This window comes from Mesoplodon mirus, assembly GCF_964341445.2.
Source record: "Mesoplodon mirus genome assembly, chromosome: 14".
Lineage (NCBI taxonomy): Eukaryota > Metazoa > Chordata > Mammalia > Artiodactyla > Ziphiidae > Mesoplodon > Mesoplodon mirus.
The window spans coordinates 83,659,491-83,682,997 of NC_138990.1; the positions used below are offsets into that span (position 1 = coordinate 83,659,491).

Below are 23,507 nucleotides of genomic sequence, written 5' to 3' on the forward strand. Positions count from 1 at the left end.
GGTCCTCCCTTCCTGCTCTCGGTGCCGTTTGTGTAAATGCTGGCTGCTGGCGGGCTTTCTCAAGAAACAGTGATAGAGGCCTCTGTCACTCTAGAGGGGAGGATAGGGCCTCCCCCCTAGAGAGTGGGGAGGAGGAGGTATAGGAGAAAGATTTTCCTGCATTTATGAGAGCTTGAAAGCATGGCATTGCATTCTAGCCACTGTCAGTTAAAAGCTGTTTCCCCAGAAGCTAAGGAATCGTTCTTTCCTGTGGCTCACTGGGGACTGATTAAACTTGTACTTTTGGTGCAGCTCCAGAAGCTTTCTTGCTGTATTAGCTACTTTTGAGATATGAAACTTTTGACTGACATCTTGGGGGCCTCTCGGTCTGCTCAGAACTGGTAAAGTGTTCTCAGCGTCCCTAGATGCTGGATCCACTGTGCCCTCCTCTAGGGTCTGCTGATGGTTCATGACCAAGTATGAAATTCAAATACAACTACCCTCCTCCACCATGTCAATAAATACTCAGCCTCGTGGAAGGTTCTGGGCTAGACTCTGGAAAAACAAAGAGATAACAGCCTTTGCCAGAAGATTCTGCCCTGCAAAGGAAAAGTACAGGGGAGGGCAAGGAAAGACAGCCCCCAGAGGGCAGAAACTGTCCCTAACCAACCCATAGAAACAGCCTGTAAATGTATGTTATGACTAATAATGATTATAGTAAACATGTTGGAATTTGGGTCGGACAGTTAAAAAGGAGCAAATCCTGTTGCTAGAACTTGGTGAGTTGTTTTTATTCTCTGCAGATTCCTGGTTGTAATTCCTCCTGTGTCTGGGACTCAACTTGGTAAACTGACTCATAGCCCTCTCCTCTGGGTTTTGCATTTAGGGAGCAGGCACGGATGAGGGCTGCCTGATTGAGATCCTGGCCTCCCGGACGCCCGAGGAGATCCGGCGCATAAACCAGACCTACCAACTGCGTATGTAGCATCCTCAGTGGCCCTGGCTGAGGCCCTGTTCTCTGAGACCTAGACTAACAGCAGGTGGTTACCCACTGACACACTGACCATGAGGGATCCTCAGTTCCAAGCTCTGCCTTCAGGCAGATCCCTGTCTACACAAATGACTGTTGGCTTTTCAAGACTTCTCAGGTGCACCTGCCACTCTACTTAGGCTGCCCAGGGTTTTATTACCCTGAAAGCTGGAAAGGGGTTCCATATTATCAAGCAGAGAATCAAAGGTGCTTGTTCAAAAGTGGTGGTGCCATTGAATCTTAGCATTCCAGGGAATGGCCTGGAGGAGCAGTCTCGCCCAACTTCTTACCTTCAGACTGGACTGTAGGTCCTGCAGCCACCTCAGAGGGGTAGCCACTTACTCCCCTCTTAAAAGTCTCCAGGGCTTCCTTGGTGGCGTAGTGGTTGAGGGTCCGCCTGCTGATGCAGGGGGCATGGGTTCGGGCCCCAGTCTGGGAGGATCCCGCATGCTGCGGAGTGGCTGGGCCCGTGAGCCATGGCCGCTGGGCCTGCGCGTCCAGAGCCTGTGCTCCACAACGGGAGAGACCACAACAGTGAGAGGCCTGCGTACTGCAAAAAAAAAAAAAAAAAAAAATCTCCAGAGAACAATACATGCCTTTAAAAGATGCCTACCTTTTTACCCTAAGAATATAATAAAACTGCACAAAGGTTTAGATCACACAGTATTGCTTATATTAGCTTTAAATGTCCAACAGGTTGGCTAAACAAAATATGGTACACCCACACAATGTAGTCATCAAAATGTATATTGAAGGATATTATTAAATTACAGTAAGTGGTATGGTGTATGGATAAGTGAAAAAGACAAATCATAAAATGGGATGCTATGATCCCATTTTTCAAAGAAAGAAAGAATATGTGTATATGGGGGGAAATGAGGAAGGATAGTCACCAAAATGTTATCATTGATTATTATTTCTGGGTGATTAGATTCATGATGAGGTTTTCTTTTCCTCCCTTCATTTTACTTAGTTATTTTTTCCCTAAGTTTTCTGTAATAAACATGTACACTTTGGTAGAAAGAAAACAAAACAGTAAGAGTGTTTTGGTAAGTGTTCAGATCTGGAGATTCTAAACCTCGGGAGTCTGGTTCTAGCGCTGGCTCCCCACGTCTGCCGAATACAGGACTTCTCCCTGTGGACAGTCCCCTGCTTGTCCCCAAACACAGGTTCAGAAACCCCACTCTGTTTGCCTTTCCACGGGCTGCTTAGCTGCTTCTCTGTGTCACTGCAGACCATGTTCAGGACAAACCCCTGGACGGTAGGAACCACAGAGTGGGGATCACAGCCCGACCTTCTCAACTGCCCAATTCAAGGAAAAAGAGCATCTCATTTCCCCTCTAATGACAAGCTAAACTTATCTTGACCATTTTACCAGAGTTTAGTTTTTGGCAAACTGTGTGTGGGCTGAAAAACCTCACAAGGAGCTGCTTCAGTAGACAGGTCCTGAAGAGGGCGGAAGGCTCTGGGGTGTGACGCGGTGCCGGGCAGGGTTCTTTACTCTGATGTCTCTGATTTTACTCTCTTGCTAGAATATGGGCGGAGCCTTGAAGATGACATTCGCTCTGACACATCGCTTATGTTCCAGCGCGTGCTGGTATCGCTGTCCGCTGTGAGTCGCTCCCTCCTTTTGGGGGGGGGGTGTTATTGAGACATTTACTCTCTACCCACTTTTCCAGCCTTTCTCATCTTTTCAACCTCCCAAATGGGAATATTCGCCTGTGTTTTTCTTGGGTCTCTGTTATTTTATCCTCTCTCCTTTAAAGACTCTGGCTAGTCATGTGGGCCCATTTGTTCTCATTTATACATACAAGCACCTGATACATGCCAGGTGCTTTTCTGTTTGTTTTAAAGTTGTTTTTTCTTTCTTTTTTTTTTATGTGGACCATTTTTAAAGTCTTTATTGAATTTGTTACAATATTGCTTCTGTTTTATGTTTTGGTTTTTTTGTCTGCGCGAGGCATGTGGGAATCTTAGCTCCGACCAGGAATCGCACCTGCAACCCCTGCATTAGAAGGCGAAGTCTTAAGCACTGGGCTGCCCCGGAAGTCCCAGGAAGAGTAATGTTATAATGATATGTTAGATGAATTGAACCAGAGGCGGGGAGCCCAGGCAGGAGGTTACCTCGGTATTCCAGATACTGTGAAAAAAGCAGGTCTGGGCTAGTGTGGGAGCAGGGGTGCCAGAAAAGAGAGATGGATTTGCAAGACATTTCACATGGCTTCACAATTTAATCTTTATCCCTGACCTCCTTCCTGAGTTTGAGACTCTCACTTCTCACTGCTTTTTGCGTGTTTCCTGATGGATATTCTGTCAGCACCTCAACTCAGTCCTCCTAAACTAAACCTGAACTCATTTTCCCTCCAAACCAGTTCTTCTTCCTGGCTCGTCTTTTTCTATTCATACTGTTGCTGTTCGTCCAACAACCAAAGCAGAACCCCAGAAATCATCTCCAACTCCCACTTCGCTCTGTCTCTGATATTTACTTAATAATGCCAGCCTGTTTTTCTTACCTCCTACCCATTTTTTCTTTTCCTCTCAGATTTACCGCTGCAGACCCATGCCTAGATCATAGCATATTGAGACAGCACAGTAATAAAATAGCATAACAAACCAGAGGAAAGTAGCCTGTTTTGCCATTCTTTGGCATTCCTCCAAGGCTTTAGTCCTGCCTTCCTGGTGAGCTGGTGTTGGTGAGGAATGGGGCACTTTCAGTTGCTCCTCAAGCCCCCACCGTTGGCCCCAGAGTCTCTTGATTCTCCTGTCTTTCCAGCTCCTATTTGGCAGAATTGATCAGTGTACATTTGCCAGTTAGGAAGGCATAAGTCAGCAGGGAAGACACGGGAGTGGGGGGAGGGGAGGAAGGAGGAGGGGACTGTCCCAGAGGGAGCGGTCACCAGGCCATATTTGTCCTCCTGCCCCTCCAACTGGCAGAGACGCCCACACAACATCAGGGAGCCACACCGAGCTTGCCCTCTGGCTGGTCAGCTCAGAACTCTGGGAATATCGCAAGCATGTTCAAAGACGTCTGTCCTTTCTCCCTAAGCTGGACTCAGGACCCCGTCTGTCTAATTACCATGTCCTTGGGTTCCCACACATTCTGTCTTATCAGAGCTCCCAAATCTTCTTGGATCCTCTCTCAGTCTCTTTGACTTGTTTTTCTCATGCTCAGGGTTTGTTTTTCTCATCCTCAGGGTGGCAGGGATGAAGGAAATTGTCTGGATGATGCTCTCGTGAGACAGGATGCCCAGGTCAGTAGAACTGCAGCTTCTTTCTTCTCTTTTGCCAATAAGACAGACCCTAGTTGGTGGTCACCCTCTTATAGTCCAATGTATATTGGCCAGGCTGGAATATGTTATGAAAAAAGATTCCCGCAGATGCTCTTTAATAGCAGAAGTTTCTTGCAGAGATACCTTGGGCTTGGGGGTAGTTTAGGGCATCATTTTCTAATCATCCCTGGGTTCCAGACTTCCTAACATTGGGACCATGGTGTGGTTGCCCCCACAGAACCATGGAGTGTCTTTTGAATTACTTGGAGATAAAGGGACCTGCCTTTGTTGACCTCTCACTTTTACTTCCCCAAAGAGAACATTTCATACAATCTATGTAAAACAGCTTGGCACAGCGGGTACCATGTTGGGTAAAACTAATACCAAACCCCAAGAGACAGTTGCTTCCCTGTTACCCAGCCCTCTGATGGCTGCCCTGGCACCAACCCCTGTTCTATTTACTGTGGCCAGATAACACTAATAATAATAGCTAATAAAAACTGGGTCCTTACCAGGTACAAAACACTGTTCTAAGCTCATCACATGAAGTATGTCATTGAATCTTTGCAATAACCCTATGAAGTAAGTATTGCTATCTCCACCTTATAGACAAGGAGACTGAGGCTCAGAGAAGTCAAGTTCCTTGCTCAAGTTCACACAGATAATAAATGGCAGAACTGGGATTTGAGCCAGGCAGTTTGGATCTAAACTCTGTACTGTTAACCAAAATGCAACCTTACAGAGAGATCGGTCCCATTCAGTATGTGAGGTATGAACCACTAGGGATTCCATAGGAAAGAACCTTTTACCTTCACTAGAAAGGAGAGGAGTATATGGGTCCTAAGAGATCTGAGGATTAAGGGAGGCACATCCCATAAGGAGATACAGGAAATTGTCTTCAACCCAGAAGCTTTAAGGAGGGAGAGATACTGAAAACACTGTATCTCCCGGATGCTTATGTGAATTTCAGCTACCTCAAGGCGAGCATTTGGGGGCATGATGGAAGGAGCCTCCACAGCCCAGGTGAATCATGAATTTAAATGAAGAGTTAGTGAGAAATGTATTCCTGCCATATATATATATATATACCCACTCTCACCTTTTTGTGGGTTTACTAGGTGCTAGGCATTGTGTTAACTACTTTACATTTCTTCCTTACAACAAATCTGTGAAGTAGATGTTATTACTTCTACTTTATAGATTAGGAGACAAATGCACAGATTTAAATAACTTGTATAACATCACATAGCTGGTGGAATTGTGCTCTTTGAATCCAGGTCTGTTTGATTTTATTAAAACCATGCAATTCATATTATAAAGCTATAGTAATCAAAACAGTATGGTATTGGCATTAAAACAGACATACAGATCAATGGAACAGAAAACAAAGCTGAGAAATAAACCCATGCATTAATTTATGACAAAGGAGCCAAGAATATACAATGGGCAAAAGATAGTCTCTTTGATAAATTTTGTTGGGAAAACTGAACAGGCATAAACAAAAGAATGAAACTGGACCACTACCTTACACCATACACAAAAATTCACTCAAAATGAATTAAAGACTTGAAAGTAAGACCTGAAACCATAAAGCTCCTAGAAGAAAACATAGGTGATAAGCTACTTGATATGGGTCCTAGCAATAATTATTTTAATCTGACACCAAAGCAAAAGCAACAGAAGCAAAAATAAACAAGTAGGACTACATCAAACTAAAAAGCTTCAGCACAGCAAAAGAAACCATCAACAAAATGAAAAAGCAACATACTAAATGAGAGAAAATACTTGCAAATCATATATCTAATAAAGGGTTAATATCTAAAATACGTAAAGAATTCATACAACTCAATAGCAAAAACCCAAACAATGCAATTTTAAAATGGGCAGAAGATCTGAATAGACATTTTTCCAAAGACATACAGATGGCCAACAGACACATGAAAAGATGCTCAACATCACTAGACATCAGGGAAATGCAAATCAAAACCACAGTGACAGGGCTTCCCTAGTGGCGCAGTGGTTGAGAGTCCGCCTGCCGATGCAGGGGACACGGGTTCGTGCCCCGGTCCGGGAAGATCCCACATGCCGCGGAGCGGCTGGGTCCGTGAGCCACGGCCGCTGAGCCTGCGTGTCCAGAGCCTGTGCTCCGCAACGGGAGAGGCCACAACAGTGAGAGGCCCGTGTACTGCCAAAAAAAAAAAAAAAAAAAGAAAAAGAAAGAAAGAAAAAACCACAGTGACATATCACCTCACTCCTGTCAGAATGGTTGTCATCAAGAAGACAACATATAACGAGTGTTGGTGAGGATGTGAAGAAAAGGGAACCCTCATGCACTGTTGGTGGGAATGTAAATTGGTGCAGCCACTATGGAAAACAGTATGGAGTTTCCTCAAAAAAAATACAAAAATAAAACTACCTCGTGATCCAGCAATTTCACTTCTGGTATTTACCCCTCAAAAATGAAAACACTCAAAAAGATATATGCACTCCTTTGTTCATTGCAGTATTATTTACAATAGCCAAGATATGGAAGCAACCCAAGTGCCCATCAATAGATGAATGGATAAAGAAATTGTGGTGTATATGTACAATGGAATAATGCTAGTCAGCCATAAAAAAAGGATGAAATCTTACCATTTGCAACAATGTGGATGGAGGGCATTATGCTAAGTGAAATAAGTCAGAAAGAGAAAGACAAATACTGTATGATCTCACCTATATGTGGAATCTAAACAGACAAACAACAACCAAAAAAACCAAGCTCATAGATACAGAGAACAGATTGGTGGTTGCCAGAGGCAGGGGTGGAGGTGGGCAAAATGGATGAAGGGGATCAAAAGGTACAGACTTAGTTATAAAATAAGTAAGTCATAAGGATATAATGTACATCACGGCGACTGCAGTTAATAACACTGTATTGCATACCTGAAAGTTCCAAAGAGAAAAAGATCTTAAAAGTCCTCATGATAAGAAAAAAAAATTTTGTAACTGTGTATGGTGCCAGATGATAACTAGACTCATTGTGATGATCATTTCTCAATACATACAAATATCAAATCATTATGTTTTACACTTGAAACTAAAATAATGTTATTTGACAATTATACCTAAATTTTAAAAAAGATACACACAACAAAAACCATGCAATTCAACGAATACTTGAGAGTTCTTCAAGGAGCACAGTTCTGCTTGGAAGTGACCAGATGAAAAGGTGCTTCCAAACAAATTTGGGCTGGGAGAAGTTGGAAGGAGTAGAAGCAGTAGAACTCAGAATAGGGTTTTTCTGGATCCTCCAAGCCTTACAAAGAGGCAAGGAATTTAAGAACTCCAGTCAAGGCTTCGGCTCTTCTTCCAAGATAAGACAGTAGGAAAACCTGGTCAACCGTCGCTCTTTAACATACGTCAGCAGTAACGGATATCTGCAAACTTTGGGTATTATAGCTGAATTTTGATGTAGGAAAGTAAATGAGTTTGAGATGAAAAGAATTATCAGAACAAGTGGAATTAGCTAGTAATCTATTATCAAAGGCAGAAATTTTAAAGTATAGAGAGGCTATTATCTAAAAGTCCAATTTTATCTATTCTTGGTATGAAAACTGCACTGAAGGAAATAGCAGGCAGTATTCAGAATTCCTACTTTAAAAAGAAATTTGTAGTATATTAATGCCACATTAAAATGCCCCTTGGAGCTTTTGTTAGAAGATGGCACATGTTTGATTCCCTTCTGAAAAACAAACAAACCAGTAAATACAAAAATAGAGAAAAATCTGCATCAACACTGGAAACGGTGGAGGAGGGCCATTAAAATGCCAGATGGGCAGCAAAGCTGGGCCAGGGATGCAGGAGAGCCATTCCTGCCCCAGAAAAGATGCACACACACACACACACACACACACACACACACACACACCCTGCCCCCGCTGGAAATAGACACAGCGGCTTCCTGCAAATGGGGAAACTCCTCAGGGAAGACTTGGGCTGTGTCTCAGGTGCCTCCACTGGACCAGCAGCATGTCCTCCTGTTTGAAATTCATCCAAATGAAAAGTGAGGAGCTCAAAGAAGAATCCACTTCACCTTGTTCTGGGGGAAAAACCAGGTCTGGATATACTGTTCATCATTTCAGGATCAAAGAGCATGAACATCAACAAATCCCAACTCAAACACTTTGTGGTCTGTGAACAAACTGGGGCACAAAGGGAGGCAAACATGGGCTCACTGTATGGAAGAGACAGATTTCAGATCGCTTTGGATCCTGACACAAATGAGAGAACAACAGATTTTAATTAAACAAGAGCCAAAAAAAAAAAAAAGATGCAATGAGAAAATAATGGAGATGAAAATGGAGCTGGATGAAGGGCAAGCAGAGATAAAGAGAGAGCTACATGAGTGGAGGAGAAGTGTTCTTAGGAACAAGGAAAGACAGAATCTAAATGTTTATTAGAAGCAGAAATGATCAGAAATGACATTGCAGAAAACAATCATTGTGGAAGGCAGTACGAAAAAATCTCCAGAGTTCATGGACTTCCCTGGTGGCGCAGTGGTTGAGAGTCCACCTGCCGATGCAGGGGACGCGGGTTCGTGCCCCGGTCCGGGAAGATCCCACATGCCGCGGAGCGGCTGGGCCCGTGAGCCATGGCCGCTGAGCCTGCCCGTCCGGAGCCTGTGCTCCGGAACGGGAGAGGCCACAGCAGTGAGAGGCCCACGTACCGAAAAAAAAAAAAATCTCCAGAGTTCAGAAGAAAAGGACAAAGCAATCAGAGAAGAGGAGGAATATAGAGGAAACACTGTGGAGATTAGAATCTCAACAAGAAGGGTGTGGACAAATTTGCCCTAAAATATATTTAAATATGTAATAAATGTACAAATAAATTAAAGCATCTGGTCCTGGTATAAGAATAGGGAGAAGTCAATGGAATGATTAGAGAGTCTAAGAGCAGAACCAAGCCTATGTGAGAATATTCAGGAATACATACAGAATATATGCATTTCAAGTCAGTGAAGAAAACACAGATTACTTAGTGGAGCTGGGACAATTGGCTAACCATTTGGGAAACAATAAAGTTAGATCCCGACTTTCACCTGACATCGTAATAAACTCCAAATAGATTGAAATTTTTAACATAAATAAAGCAAGCCATAAAGGTACTATAAAAAAGTATAGTTAAATATTCTTTTTTAAATCTGGAGCTGGGAAAGGATTTTGTATGCATTTTCTTTTAAGGCAGAAACCATAAAGGAAAAGGGTTGATAGTTTGGCTAAATTAAAAAAAAAAAAAAATGAACTGTCTTAGCAAACAATACCACAAACAAAATTACAAGATCAAATGATAGAATGGGAAGGAGTTTCACCTTATGTATAATAAGCTTAATATATAAAGTACATAAGTAAACTACAGTTTTGATACTATGAATAAGAATGCCCCATTTCTCAAAAAAAAAAATGGTCCATGTATATTAACAGGCAACTCAAAAAAAGGAAAAATAGAAATGGCAAATACACCAAAAAATGACCAACCTCACTAGTTATTTTTTTTAATTAACACAAAAAGATACCATCTTCTACCCATTACTAGCAAGTTCATTTTTATGGTATTTTACAAAAGTATCATTCTGTGACAGATTGAAAGTTCATTCCTTGCCCACATGTTCTAGTTACTATTGCTGTATAAAAAACCACCTCGAACTCAGTGACATAAAACAACCACCATTTTAGTATGACCATGGATTCTGTGGGTCATTAATCCACACAAGGCACAGGCGAGATGGCTTGTCTCTGCTTTGCAATGTCAGAGGTCTTAGCTGGGAAGACTTGCGTAGCTGGTGGTGACTCAAATGGCTGGGGTTGGGGGCTCCATCACTCATGTGTCTGGTGTCTGGGCTGCAGTGACTCAAAGGCTGGGCTCATCTGGGGCTTCGAAAGGATCTCTTACACGTGGCCTCTCCAGGTGGCATGGGCTTCCCAGAGCATGGCGGCTGCATTTCAAGAAGGACCATCTGGAAAGGCAGCACTCCACAAGAACCAAAGCTGCCTGACCTTTATGACCTAGCCTCAGAAATCAGTGTCACTGCCACCATGCTTTAGTGACTGAAGCAGTCACAAGCCTGCTGAGATTCAAGTTTGAAAAACACTGAATTAGATGAACCTTTTGTGCCCTCCCAGCTTTAAAATTCCATGGTGCTATGAACTGACTCTTTAATAGTGTGGGAATTAGAGAAGGAAGTGAAGAAACAGCTGAGTAGATGGAGGTAAGCCCAAGGAATGACAAAATGTATCAAGGTAGGGAATTTTGAGAAAATCAACAAGCCAGCTGCTGATTATAAATGAACAATAGGGTTTAAAATTTTTTAAAATAAAATACATATAAAATTTACCATCTTAACCTTTTTTTTTTTTTTTTTTTTGCGCGGTAGGCGGGCCTCTCACTGTTGTGGCCTCTCCCGTTGCGGAGCACAGGCTCCGGACGCACAGGCTCAGCGGCCATGGCTCACAGGCCCAGCCGCTCCGCGGCATGTGGGATTTTCCCGGACCGGGGCACGAACCCGTGTCCCCTGCATTGGCAGGTGGACACTCAACCACTGCGCCACCAGCGAAGCCCAATCTTAACCATTTTTAAGCATACAGTTCAGTAGTGTTAAATATATGCACATTGTTGTGCAGCCAATCTTCAGAACTTTTTCTGAACTTGCACAACTGAAACGCTATGCCTGTTAAGCAACTCATTTCCCCCTCGCCCCAGTCACTGGCAACCATCATTCTACATTTGGGCTCCATGATTTTGATGCATCTAGGTACCTCATATAAGTAGAATTATGCAGTATTTGTCTTCTTGTGACTGATTTATTTCACTTAGCATAATGTCCTCAAGCCTCATCTCTGCTGTAGCATGTGTCAGAATTTCCTTCCTTTTTGAGGCTGCCTTGTATTCTATTGTGTGTGTATATACCACATTTTATTAATCCATTCATGTGTCGATGGACATTTGGGTTGCTTCCACCTTTTGGCTATTGTGAATAATGCTGCTTTGAATATGGGTATACAAATAACTCTTTAAAATCCTAACTTCAATTCTTTTGGAGATATACCAAGAAGTAGTATTGCCAGATCATATAGTAATTTCATTTTACTTTTTTTGAGGAAAAGCCATGTTGTCTTCTATAGTAGCTGCATCATTTTACATTCTCACCAACATAGCACAAGGGTTCCAATTTCTCCACATCCTCATCAACACTTGTTATTTTCTGTTTGTTTGTTTTAAATAGCAGCCATTGTAATGGGTGTGAGGTGTTATGAACAGTAGTTTTGATTTATCAATAATACTGTATAGTTAAAGGGAATTCCCTGGCAGCCCAGTGGTTAGGGCTCCACGCTTTCACTGCTTAGGGAGTGGGTTTAATGCCTGGTTGGGGAACTAAGACCCCACAAGCCTCGCAGCACAACCAAAAAAAACAAAAAACAAAAAAAGTAATAATATAGTTAAAGTAACCAGAATCAATTTCTTATATTTCTACCAGGTTGGAATATAAGCTATGACTAATGGGGTCCTGGTACTACTGTGAGACCTTCTGTAGTCTCAAGCAAATCACAGATCATTCCAGAGTGGTGTTGTCCAATAGACTTTTCTGTGATGTTGAAAATGTTCTACATCTACACTGTCTAGTATGGGTAGCCACTAGCCACAAGTAGCCACTGAGCACTTGAAATGTGGCTAGTATGACTGGGGAGTTGAATTTTTAATTTTATTTAATTAATTAAAATTCAAATAGCCACATGTAGTTAGTGGCTACTGTATAGGACAGCCAAGTCTAGGGCATTCCTTTTGGGTCTTAAGACAGAAACATGTAGTCTGCATGTAGGGAGCTGCTGGTGTTTGCCCTGACTCTCAGGGAGATATTATAGAGTCCCATTAGTTTTATACCTAAGGAAAAATCCTGAGTCTTTTCCACTCACTGCCAACACCACTTCCACCGCCATCATCAACAAAATAAAACTAAGCTAACTCTGCTCTTTGAAGTTCTGGAAATATTTACATATGTCCTGGCACTTTCTCCATTGTGTTTTAAACTTGTGCTTTGTTTGGCTTCAGGACCTGTATGAGGCTGGAGAGAAGAAATGGGGGACAGATGAGGTGAAATTTCTAACTGTTCTCTGTTCCCGGAATCAAAATCATCTGTTGCATGGTAAGGCACTTGCCTCATTGTCTAAAGAAACTATTTGAAAGATAGTGAAAACTATATTACCTGTAATTGATAACCTTTTTCACTTTACTTGGTACAAAGATCTAATTTTACTGAACTGTCTTAGATGTCTTACCTTGGAAATTTATGGGTGCAACAATATGCATGAGGGCCAATTGCTGAAAGATTAATTATGAATAATTAGCAGATATATTCATATAAGTTTGGAATTCCTGTTTGTAGGAAACTGACCTCCATAGTCAGTCCTTTTTCTAAAGCAGCTCCATTTAAATTTAGTTACATAAGACAAAATCTTTAGTACATCAGCAAGCAATAAAGTAGAAATGTTGGTTGACATTTATTCCTATTTAACATCCAAGTTGTAAACGCTAATAGAAGTGATTTTTTTAGGGGGTATGTTGCATAAGATGAATAGTGGATGATTTCAGATTTTATTTCCTATGTGTAAAGTTTCTAATTTGCTTCTGATAATGCTAGTCTTTGTAATGTGATTTTAACTTCTTTGGGAAAAATGTACTATACGATTGTAGAATATTTGTTGTCAGGTTTATTTTCTTCTTGTAAACAGCAGTAAAGGTTTAATAAAATATTTCATCATTTATATAAGCTTTTGAGGTCTTTATGCTATATCCTAATTTTATAAACTCATCATGCCCTTATAATCACTCACAATTTATAAAACTTGTGGGAAATTTGAGACGAATGAGTTTGCTAAATTGAAGACATGAAAAAGATGGAAAATTACAACACATTTGGAAGTTGCAATTATTTCAGATATTCCACAGTGACGGTAGGTGATTACTCCAGTTAATAAATGTCATGGGCAGTCATCAGATGCACCAACTTCTGACTCAGATCCTTATTTTTTTTGCCTTCCCTTGCCTGATTACTAGTAAGGCAAATCTCTCCCTGGTGGTATTCCCCAAGAACTGCAGGTCCTCAGAAGCCAATTTAATACAAATATAGTTGTAACAATTTTCGCTTCCAGGCATAAGTCAATAGTTGGGCAGTTATAAAACATTTGCTTGTAAGCCACTGGAAGAAAATCTTTTAAGCATTATTTGAATAAAGAAAACATCATAATTTTCTTACCAACCAACAATAAAAGTGAGGATTCATAATAACTAAGATTTTGTTAATTATCTTCTAGGTGCAGTGCTAAGCATATTAAAAGCATTGTTTGTTGCAGCATCCCAATGAAGCAGCCATTATTTTCCCCATTTTACAGTGGAGAATACTGAGTCTTAGAAAATGTGACAATTAGATTTTTAAATTCCAAGCAGTTTGCACTGAATAATTACATAGGAAAAGAGAAAATCATATAGAAGGGGACAAGAGGGAAAATGGAAAATACTAGAGGTCCATTGAATTGAAGGGAGAGCTGAACAGCTCCAGAAAGACTAGAAATCAAGGCAGTTCTGGGGATCTCAGTAGAAGGGAGTTATGGATTTATTTCTAAGGCAGAGTTTCCTAAAATCTGGTCTCCATTAAAAATGCTGATTCTTGGACCCCTACTTCAGACTGGCTAACTTAGGATTTCTGAGAGTGACACGCAAGGAGTTTAACAGGTTTCCCAGGTGATTCTTTTTTTTTTTTTTAATTAATTATTTATTTATTTATGGCTGTGTTGGGTCTTCGTTTCTGCGCGAGGGCTTTCTCTAGTTGTGGCAAGTGGGGGACACTCTTCATCGCGGTGCGCAGGCCTCTCACTATCGTGGCCTCTCTTGTTGCGGAGCACAGGCTCCAGACGCGCAGGCTCAGTAATTGTGGCTCACGGGGCTAATTGCTCCGCGGCATGTGGGCTCTTCCCAGAACCAGGGCTCGAACCCGTGTCCTCTGCATTGGCAGGCAGATTCTCAACCACTGCGCCACCAGGGAAGCCCCCCCCCCCCAGGTGATTCTTATGTTCTCTGAAGTTAAAGATGACTCAGTGCCTTTGGCCATCCTCATCATATCTGCTCAGTTAAAAAATTCCCAGGAGAGTAAGACTGATTGGCCCTGGTTGGATGAACTGCTCACTCATTTGTTAGAGCTTATCATGTATGTTGGGGGGTAGGGGTGTTCCTGGATTGACAGCCCTGTGAGACTCACTCTGATGGGGGTGGAGTAGCATCCCAAAGAAGGCAGTGTTAAGAAGATACACAAAGCAGATATCCACTCTAAGAAGGCTCCAGAAGGAGGCAGCAAGAGAGAAAAATATATTCATAATATTCAAAAATACTTGGTAAAAAAGTATTTTAATTTTGTTAAATTTGAATTATGTTAAAGTCTATTAAAAGATGCAAGCAACTGTTACCAAATGTGACTAAGTTTTGAAAAGGTTGAGTTGCTCTAGTTATTTTTATTTTTATTTTATTTTATTTTTTTTTTTTGCTGTACGCGGGCCTCTCACTGCTGTGGCCTCTCCCGTCGCGGAGCACAGGCTCCGGACACACAGGCTCCGCGGCCATGGCTCGCGGGCCCAGCCGCTCCACGGCATGCGGGATCCCCCGGGACCGGGGCACGAACCCACGTCCCCCGCACCGGCAGGCGGACCCTCAACCACTGCGCCACCAGGGAAGCCCCTCTAGTTATTTTTTTAACTGACAGATAGTTGATTAACAATGTGTTTGTTTCTGGTGTACAGCAAAGTGATTCAGTTATATGTATATGTGTATATGTATATACATATATATATTCTTTTTCAGGTTCTTTTCCATTATAGGTTATTACAAGATATTGAATATAGTTCCCTGTGTTATAGAGTAGGACCTTGTTGTTTATCTATCTTATATATAATAGTTTGTATCTGCTAATCCCAAACTCCTAATTTTTCCCTCCCCCACCTTTCCCCTTTGGTAACCATAAGTTTGTTTTCTATGTCTTTGAGTCTGTATCTGTTGTGTAAGTTCATTTTTATCATTTTTTAGATTCCACATATAAATGATATCATGTAAAATTTGTCATTCTCTGTCTGACTTACTTCACTTAGTATGATAATCTCTAGGTCCATCCATGTTGCTGCAAATGGCATTATTTCATTCTTTTTTGTGGCTGAGTAATATTCCATTGTGTGTGTGTGTGTGTGTGTGTGTGTGTGTGTGTATACACACACCACATCTTCTTTATCCATTCACCTGTCGATGGACATTTAGGTCGCTTCCATGTCTTGGCTCTTGTAAACAGGAATTGCTCTAGTTTTGATGTGCTGAAAGGAAGATGAACATACAGGTGATCGCCAAGCTTATTAAGGAAACAAGGAGAAAAAAAAGCAAATCTCTCCAGAGGTTATCTCCACTTTATGTAGTGAAAACAGGGTCCCACATAAGGGAAATGACTTGCCTGATGTCCTCCAAGATTCACAATATTCCTTCCTCCTCTCCTCTGTTCCATTCCACTTGCCATATGCATCCTGGTTCTCACCCACATTGCTAATTAGTTTCCTCTTGAAATATGCCAAAGAATAATAGTATAGTCTAGTTAAAAGATGCTCATTCTCTCCGTACAGTTTAGTTTCCTCTATTCTTTTTTTATTATTTATAATTTCATTTTGTTATTGTTTGTAGTGTTCGATGAATACAAAAGGATATCACAGAAGGATATTGAACAGAGTATTAAATCTGAAACATCTGGTAGCTTCGAAGAAGCTCTGCTGGCCATAGGTAAGCTGGTAGGGGGTGGGGAGTGGAGAAACACATATTTATAGACTTTCCTCCTTATTATCAATTTGTTGTCATGGGTTGTAGACATTTTTTTTCAGGGATAAAAAAAATTGTTTAAATCACTCATGACGTGTGATCCAGAATTTTTTTTTTAAAATTAGCTTATTTTGGGTTGCACTGGGTCTTCGTTGCTGTGCACGGGCTTTCTCTACTTGCGTCGAGCAGGGGCTGCTTTTGGTTGCGGTGCGCGGGCTTCTCATTGTGGTGGCTTCTCTTGTTGCAGAGCATGGGTTCTAGGTGCGTGGGCTTCAGTAATTGTGGAATGCAGGCTCACTAGTTGTGGCTTGCAGGCTGTAGAGCACAGGCTCAGTAGTTGTGGCACACGGGCTTAGTTGCTCCGCGGCATGTGGGATCTTCCTGGACCAGGGCTTGAACCCGTGTCCCCTTCATTGGCAGGCGGATTCTTAACCACTGTGCCACCAGAGAAGTCCCGTGTGATCCAGAACTTTAAGCGAGAAATATTATATATAACCTGATTGTTATTGTACCATGTGGCTTTATCTATTTTATATCCTCTGTGCCTTTATATCTTAGCACATGGAAAGGTTAATCCTATACTAGCTGCATCTTGCGAGTCTGTGAATGGTTAGAACTAATTGTTTCATATGGTACAGATAGCAATAATCTTTTTGAAATTTGATGCTGCCTTTTGCTTTAATGGCCTTTATTAATTATTTTTCTAGGAACTTGACAATAAATTGAGGGTACTTTCCATCTGTGAAAATGCTTTTAGCATAGCCTATGCTCATAAAACATTGTTTGGCTAAATTTTTCCGACAAAGCGATCAAAAGATACTACTTCACACCTTGTAGGAACAATGGGAACAACTGTCACTTTTTTTTTTTTGCAGATTTTATCTGTAATCTTTTCATTTCTCTTTTTATCTCTTGACAGTAAAGTGCATGAGGAACAAATCTGCATATTTTGCTGAAAGGCTTTATAAATCTATGAAGGTAAATGGCCTCATTGTTAGCATCTGAATGGCTCTGAGGGTCTTGTGTCCACCTTCATATGCTTACTTATATCCCCCATGCAAATTAGCCAAAATCAGCTTGAGCTACTCAGTTCAACTCTTCAAATACTTCACTGGGTGCTTGCTAATGATAATGCTAGGTAATATTTACTGAGTACTTATAATGTGTGATCACTCTTCCTAATACTTTATATGTATAATTTGATCCCCACAACAGCTCTGTGGGGCAGGTACTGTTATCAGCTTCCATTTTACAGATGAGAAAACTGAGGCCTAAAGAGGATAGGGAGTTTGCCCAGGGTCCTCAGTGAGGAAAGGAATGGAGCAGGGATGCAAACACTGGCAGTCCAACTTCAGAGCCCCAGCTCCTAACCATGCATTGTACTCTGTGCAAGCACCCTGGCTGAGAACCATGGGAGGGGCAAGAGAGATCAAAATGCAGTCCCTGGTCTCAAAGAACTTCTAGCTCTGAGAGGAAGGCAGCTATGTGCAAAACACCAGTAAGAACAAAATAGAATGTAAGACGGTAGTTGAGGATCCAAATATTATAGGAACACAGAGGAAAGGGTGTTTTAAAAAAATATTTGTTTGGGGGTGAGGACCAGAAAAGGACATATAAAGAAATTGGTATATTTGAGCAGGACCTTAAAGGAAGTTTTACATCAGAGGGTTTTACATGTCAGGAAGGATGGTAAAGCTGGGAAGGGAGGAAGACATGGTGGGTGGATCACTGTATGTGAGGCAGGAGGGCTGGAGAACACAGGGTATGTCTCTAGAAGGGCAGAGAGCTGTCTCCTCTGGTCAGAACACTGAGTGTTGAAGAGATAAGTTGGGGAAACCCTTGAGCTCCGTGGTGAGGTGCAAGACTCCACAGGCCTCTAAGGTTACAGTACAAGGGATGTCATCGGGAGACTGATACATAGTTTACCTTGATAGACTAACAAAGAGCACTGTCTGAAAACTAGCTCAGCTTTGTATGCAGGGATCTTGTTTCTTCCTTAGGGCTTGGGCACTGATGACAACACCCTTATCAGAGTGATGGTTTCTCGAGTGGAGATTGACATGTTGGACATCCGGGCAAACTTCAAGAGGCTCTACGGAAAGTCTCTGTACTCCTTCATCAAGGTAGGTCACAGCAGCCTTGCCTTGGCCCAGAGGAAAGTGCTGATGAAAGGAGGGGGTTCTGACCTAGGTATTTAGACACTTTTTATCCTCTCCTTGGCAGACATCATTCCATTTAAGGATGGTACTCTAATTCAGATATTTCCAGTCTCTCTCCTTTCCCACAAATGTTTAAATCTCTGCCTGGTTTGAAGCTGGAAATGTTTGCCTTCTAAATAGAGTTAATTATTTCATGTTGACCCCAGACAAAGAAAGATTATATATATATATTTCTGGAGTGTCCATATTTTTTTTAATTTTTGAATTTTATTTTATTTATTTTTTTTACAGCGGTTCTTATTAGTCATCAATTTTATACACATCAGTGTATACATGTCAATCCCAATCTCCCAATTCATCCCACCACCACACCCACGCCCCCCGCCGCTTTCCCCCTTGGGGTTCATACATTTGTTCTCTACATCTGTGTCTCAATTTCTGCCCTGTAAACCGGTTCATCTGTACCATTTTTCTAGGTTCCACATATATGCGTTAATATACGATATTTGTTTTTCTCTTTCTGACTTACTTCACTCTGTATGACAGTCTCTAGATCCATCCACGTCTCTACAAATGAACCAATTTCATTCCTTTTAATGGCTGAGTAATATTCCATTGTATATATGTACCACATCTTCTTTATCCATTCATCTGTCAATGGGCACTAAGGTTGCTTCCATGACCTGGCTATTGTAAATAGTGCTGCAATGAACATTGGGGTGCATGTGTCTTTTTGAATTATGGTTTTCTCTGGGTATATGCCCAGTAGTGGGATTGCTGGGTCATATGGTAATTCTGTTTTTAGTTTTCTAAGGAACCTCCATACTGTTCTCTATAGTGGCTGTATCAGTTTACATTCCCACCAGCAGTGCAAGAGGGTTCCCTTTTCTCCACAGCCTCTCTAGCATTTGTTGTTTGTAGATTTTCTGATGATGCCCATTCTAACTGGTGTGAGGTGATACCTCATTGTACTTTTGATTTGCATTTCTCTAATAATTAGTGATGTTGAGCAGCTTTTCATGTGCTTCTTGGCCATCTGTATGTCTTCTTTGGAGAAATGTCTATTTAGGTCTTCTGCCCATTTTTTGATTGGGTTGTTTGGTTTTTTTAATATTGACAGCATGAGCTGTTTATATATTTTGGAGATTAATCCTTTGTCCATTGATTCATTTGCAAATATTTTCTCCCATTCTGAGGGTTGTCTGTTCGTCTTGTTTATGGTTTCCTTTGCTGTGCAAAAGCTTTGAAGTTTCGTTAGGTCCCATTTGTTTATTTTTTTTTAATTTCCATTACTCTAGGAGGTGGATCAAAAAAGATCTTGCTGTGATTTATGTCAAAGAGTGTTCTTCCTATGTTTTCCTCTAAGAGTTTTATAGTGTCTGGTCTTACATTTAGGTCTCTAATCCATTTTGAGTTTATTTTTGTGTATGGTGTTAGGGAGTGTTCTAATTTCATTCTTTTACATGTAGCTGTCCAGTTTTCCCACCACCACTTATTGAAGAGACTGTCTTTTCTCCATTGTATATCTTTGCCTCCTTTGTTATAGATTAGTTGACCATAGGTGCGTGGGTTTATCTCTGGGCTTTCTATCTTGTTCCATTGATCTGTGTTTCTGTTTTTGTGCCAGTACCGTATTGTCTTGATTACTGTACCTTTGTAGTATAGTCTGAAGTCAGGGAGTCTGATTCCTCCAGCTCCGTTTTTTTCCCCCAAGACTGCTTTAGATATTTGGGGTCTTTTGTGTCCCCATACAAATTTTAAGATTTTTTGTTCTACTTCTGTAAAAAATGCCATTGGTAATTTGATAGGGATTGCATTGAATCCATAGATTGCTTTGGGTAGTATAGTCATTTTCACAATACTGATTCTTCCAATCCAAGGACATGGTATATCTCTCCATCTGTTGCTATCATCTTTAATTTCTTTCATCAGTGTCTTATAGTTTTCTGCATACAGGTCTTTTGTCTCCCTAGGTAGGTTTATTCCTAGGTATTTTATTCTTTTTGCAATGGTAAATGGGAGTGTTTCCTTAATTTCTCTTTCAGATTTTTCATCATTAGGGTATAGGAATGCAAGAGATTTCTGTGCATTAATATTGTATCCTGCAACTTTACCAAGTTCCTTGATTAGCTCTAGTAGTTTTCTGGTGGCATCTTTAGGATTCTCTATGTATAGTATCATGTCATCTGCAAACAGTGACTGTTTTACTTCTTCTTTTCCAATTGGTATTCCTTTTATTTCTTTTTCTTCTCTGATTGCCATGGCTAGGACTTCCAAAACTATGTTGAATAATAGTGGGGGGAGTGGACATCCTTGTCTCATCATTCCTGATCTTAGAAGAAATGCTTTCAGTTTTTCACCATTGAGAACGATGTTTGCTGTGGGTTTGTCGTATCTGGCCTTTATTATGTTGAGGTAGGTTCCCTCTATGCCCACTTTCTGGAGAGTTCTTTTTATCATAAATGGGTGTTGAATTTTGTCAAAAGCTTTTTCTGCATCTATTGAGGCGATCATATGGTTTTTATTCTTCTGTTTGTTAATATGGTGTACCACATTGATTGATCTGCGTATATTGAAGGATCCTTGCATCCCTGGGATAAATCTCACTTGATCATGGTGTATGACCCTTTTAATGTGTTGTTGGATTCTGTTTGCTAGTATTTTGTTGAGGTTTTTGCATCTATGTTCATCAGTAATATTGGCCTGTAGTTTTCTTTTTTTGTAGTATCTTTGTCTGGTTTTGGTATCGGGTGATGGTGGCCTAATGGAATGACTTTGGGAGTGCTCCTTCCTCTGCAATTTTTTGGAAGAGTTTGAGAAGGATAGGTGTTAGCTCGTCTCTAAATGTTTGATAGAATTCACCTGTGAAGCTATCTGGTCCTGGACTTTTGTTTGTTGGAAGATTTTTAATCACAGTTTCAACTTCGTTACATGTGATTGGTCTGTTCATGTTTTCTATTTCTTCCTGGTTCAGTCTTGGAAGGTTATACCTTTCTAAGAATTTGTCCATTTCTTCCACGTTGTCCATTTTATTGGCATAGAGTTGCTTATAGTAGTCTCTTAGGATGCTTTGTATTTCTGCATAAGAACTTCTGTTATAACTTCTTCTTTTTCATTTCTAAGTTTATGGATTTGAGTCTTCTCCCTCTTCTTCTTAGTGAGTCTGGCTAATGGTTTATCAATTTTGTTTATCTTCTCAAAGAACCAGCTTTTAGTTTTATTGATCTTTGCTATGGTTTTCTTTGTTTCTATTTCATTTATTTCTGCTCTGATCTATATGATTTCTTTCCTTCTGCTAACTTCGGGTTTTGTTTGTTCTTCTTTCTCTAGTTCCTTTAGGTGTAAGGTTAGATTGTTTATTTGAGATTTTTCTTGTTTCTTGAGGTAGGCTTGTATAGCTATAAACTTCCCTCTTAGAACTGCTTTTGCTGCATCCCATAGGTTTTGGATAGTCATGTTTTCATGGTCATTTGTCTCTAGGTGTTTTTTGATTTCCTCTTTGATTTCTTCAGTGATTTCTTGGTTATTTAGTAACGTATTGTTTAGCCTCCATGTGTTTGTGTTTTCTATGTTTTTATCCATGTAATTCATTTCTTATCTCATAGCGTTGTGGTCAGAAAAGATGTTTGATATGATTTCAATTTTCTTAAATTTACTGAGGCTTGATTTGTGACCCAAGATGTGATATATCTTGGAGAATGTTCCATGCACACTTGAGAAGAAAGTGTAATCTGCTGTTTTTGGATGGAATGTCCTATAAATATCAATTAAATCTATCAGGTCTATTGTGTCATTTAAAGCTTCTATTTCCTTATTTATTTTCATTTTGGATGTTCTGTCCATTGGTGTGAGTGAGCTGTTAAAGTCCCCCCACTATTATTGTGTTAATGTCGATTTCCTCTTTTATAGCTGTTAGCAGTTGCCTTATGTATTGTGGTGCTCCTATGTTGGGTGCATATATATTTATAATTGTTATATCTTCTTCTTGGATTGATCCCTTGATCATTATGTAGTGTCCTTCCTTGTCTCTTGTAACATTCTTTATTTTAAAGTCTATTTTATCTGATATAAGTATAGCTCCTCCAGCTTTCTTTGATTTCCATTTGCATGGAATATCTTTTTCCATCTCCTCACTTTCAGTCTGTATGTGTCCCTAGGTCTGAAGTGGGTCTCTTGTAGACAGCATATAGATGGGTCTTGTTTTTGTATCCATTCAGCAAGCCTGTATCTTTTGTTTTGAGCATTGAATCCATTCACGTTTAAATTAATTATTGATATGTATGTTCCTATGACCATTTTCTTAATTGTTTTGGGTTTGTTTTTGTAGGTCCTTTTCTTCTCTCGTGTTTCCCACTTACAGAAGTTCCTTTAGCATTTGTTGTAGAGCTGGTTTGGTGGTTGTGAATCCTCTTCCCTTTTACTTGTCTGTAAAGCTTTTGATTTCTCCATCGAATCTGAATGAGACCCTTGCTGGGTAGAGTAATCTTGGTTGTAGGTTCTTCCTTTTCATCACTTTAAGTATATCATGCCACTCCCTTCTGGCTTGTAGTGTTTTTGCTGAGAAATCAGCTATTAACCTTATGGCAGTTCCCTTGTATGTTATTTGTCATTTTTCCCTTGCTGCTTTCAATAATTTTTGCCTTTAATTTTTGCCAATTTGATTACTATGTGTCTCTCCTTAGGCTTATCCTGTATGGGACTCTCTGTGCTTCCTAGACTTGGGTGGCTATTTCCTTTCCCATGTTAGGGAAGTTTTCAACTATAATCTCTTCAAATATTTTCTCTGGTCCTTTCTCTCTCTCTTCTCCTTCTGGGACCCCTATAATGCAAATGTTGTTGTGTTTAATGTTGTCCCAGAGGTCTCTTATTCTGTCTTCATTCCTTTTCATTCTTTTTTCTTTATTCTGTCCCGCAGCAGTGAATTCCACCATTCTGTCTTCCAGGTCACTTATCCGTTCTTCTGCCTCAGTTATTCTGCTATTGATTCCTTCTAGTGTAGTTTTCATTTCAGTTATTGTATTGTTCATCTCTGTTTGTTTGTTCTTTAATTCTTCTAGATATCTGTTAAATGTTTCTTGCATCTTCTCAATCTTTGCCTCCATTCTTTTTCCGAGGTCCTGGATCATCTTCACTATCATTATTCTGAATTCTTTTTCTGGAAGGTTGCCTATCTCCACTTCATTTAGTTGTTTTTCT

At 40.5% G+C, this 23,507-nt stretch overlaps 1 protein-coding gene across 2 annotated transcripts in view; it reads left to right on the forward strand.

Annotated features, from left to right (window-relative positions):
* Positions 1-23,507, forward strand: part of ANXA4 (annexin A4) — a 75,860-nt gene that overhangs the window by 47,037 nt on the left and 5,316 nt on the right. Inside the window, exons 6-12 of one of the 2 annotated variants that reach the window (XM_082643358.1) lie at positions 866-956; positions 2,542-2,621; positions 4,204-4,260; positions 12,364-12,457; positions 16,021-16,116; positions 17,072-17,130; positions 18,153-18,365. In XM_082643358.1, the coding sequence (XP_082499484.1) occupies positions 866-956; positions 2,542-2,621; positions 4,204-4,260; positions 12,364-12,457; positions 16,021-16,116; positions 17,072-17,130; positions 18,153-18,350 (675 nt within the window). In that variant the 3' untranslated portion in view covers positions 18,351-18,365. Of the gene's footprint in view, positions 1-865; positions 957-2,541; positions 2,622-4,203; positions 4,261-12,363; positions 12,458-16,020; positions 16,117-17,071; positions 17,131-18,152; positions 18,366-23,507 lie in introns of those variants that run through there. The other variant, XM_082643359.1, reaches the window with a different exon arrangement.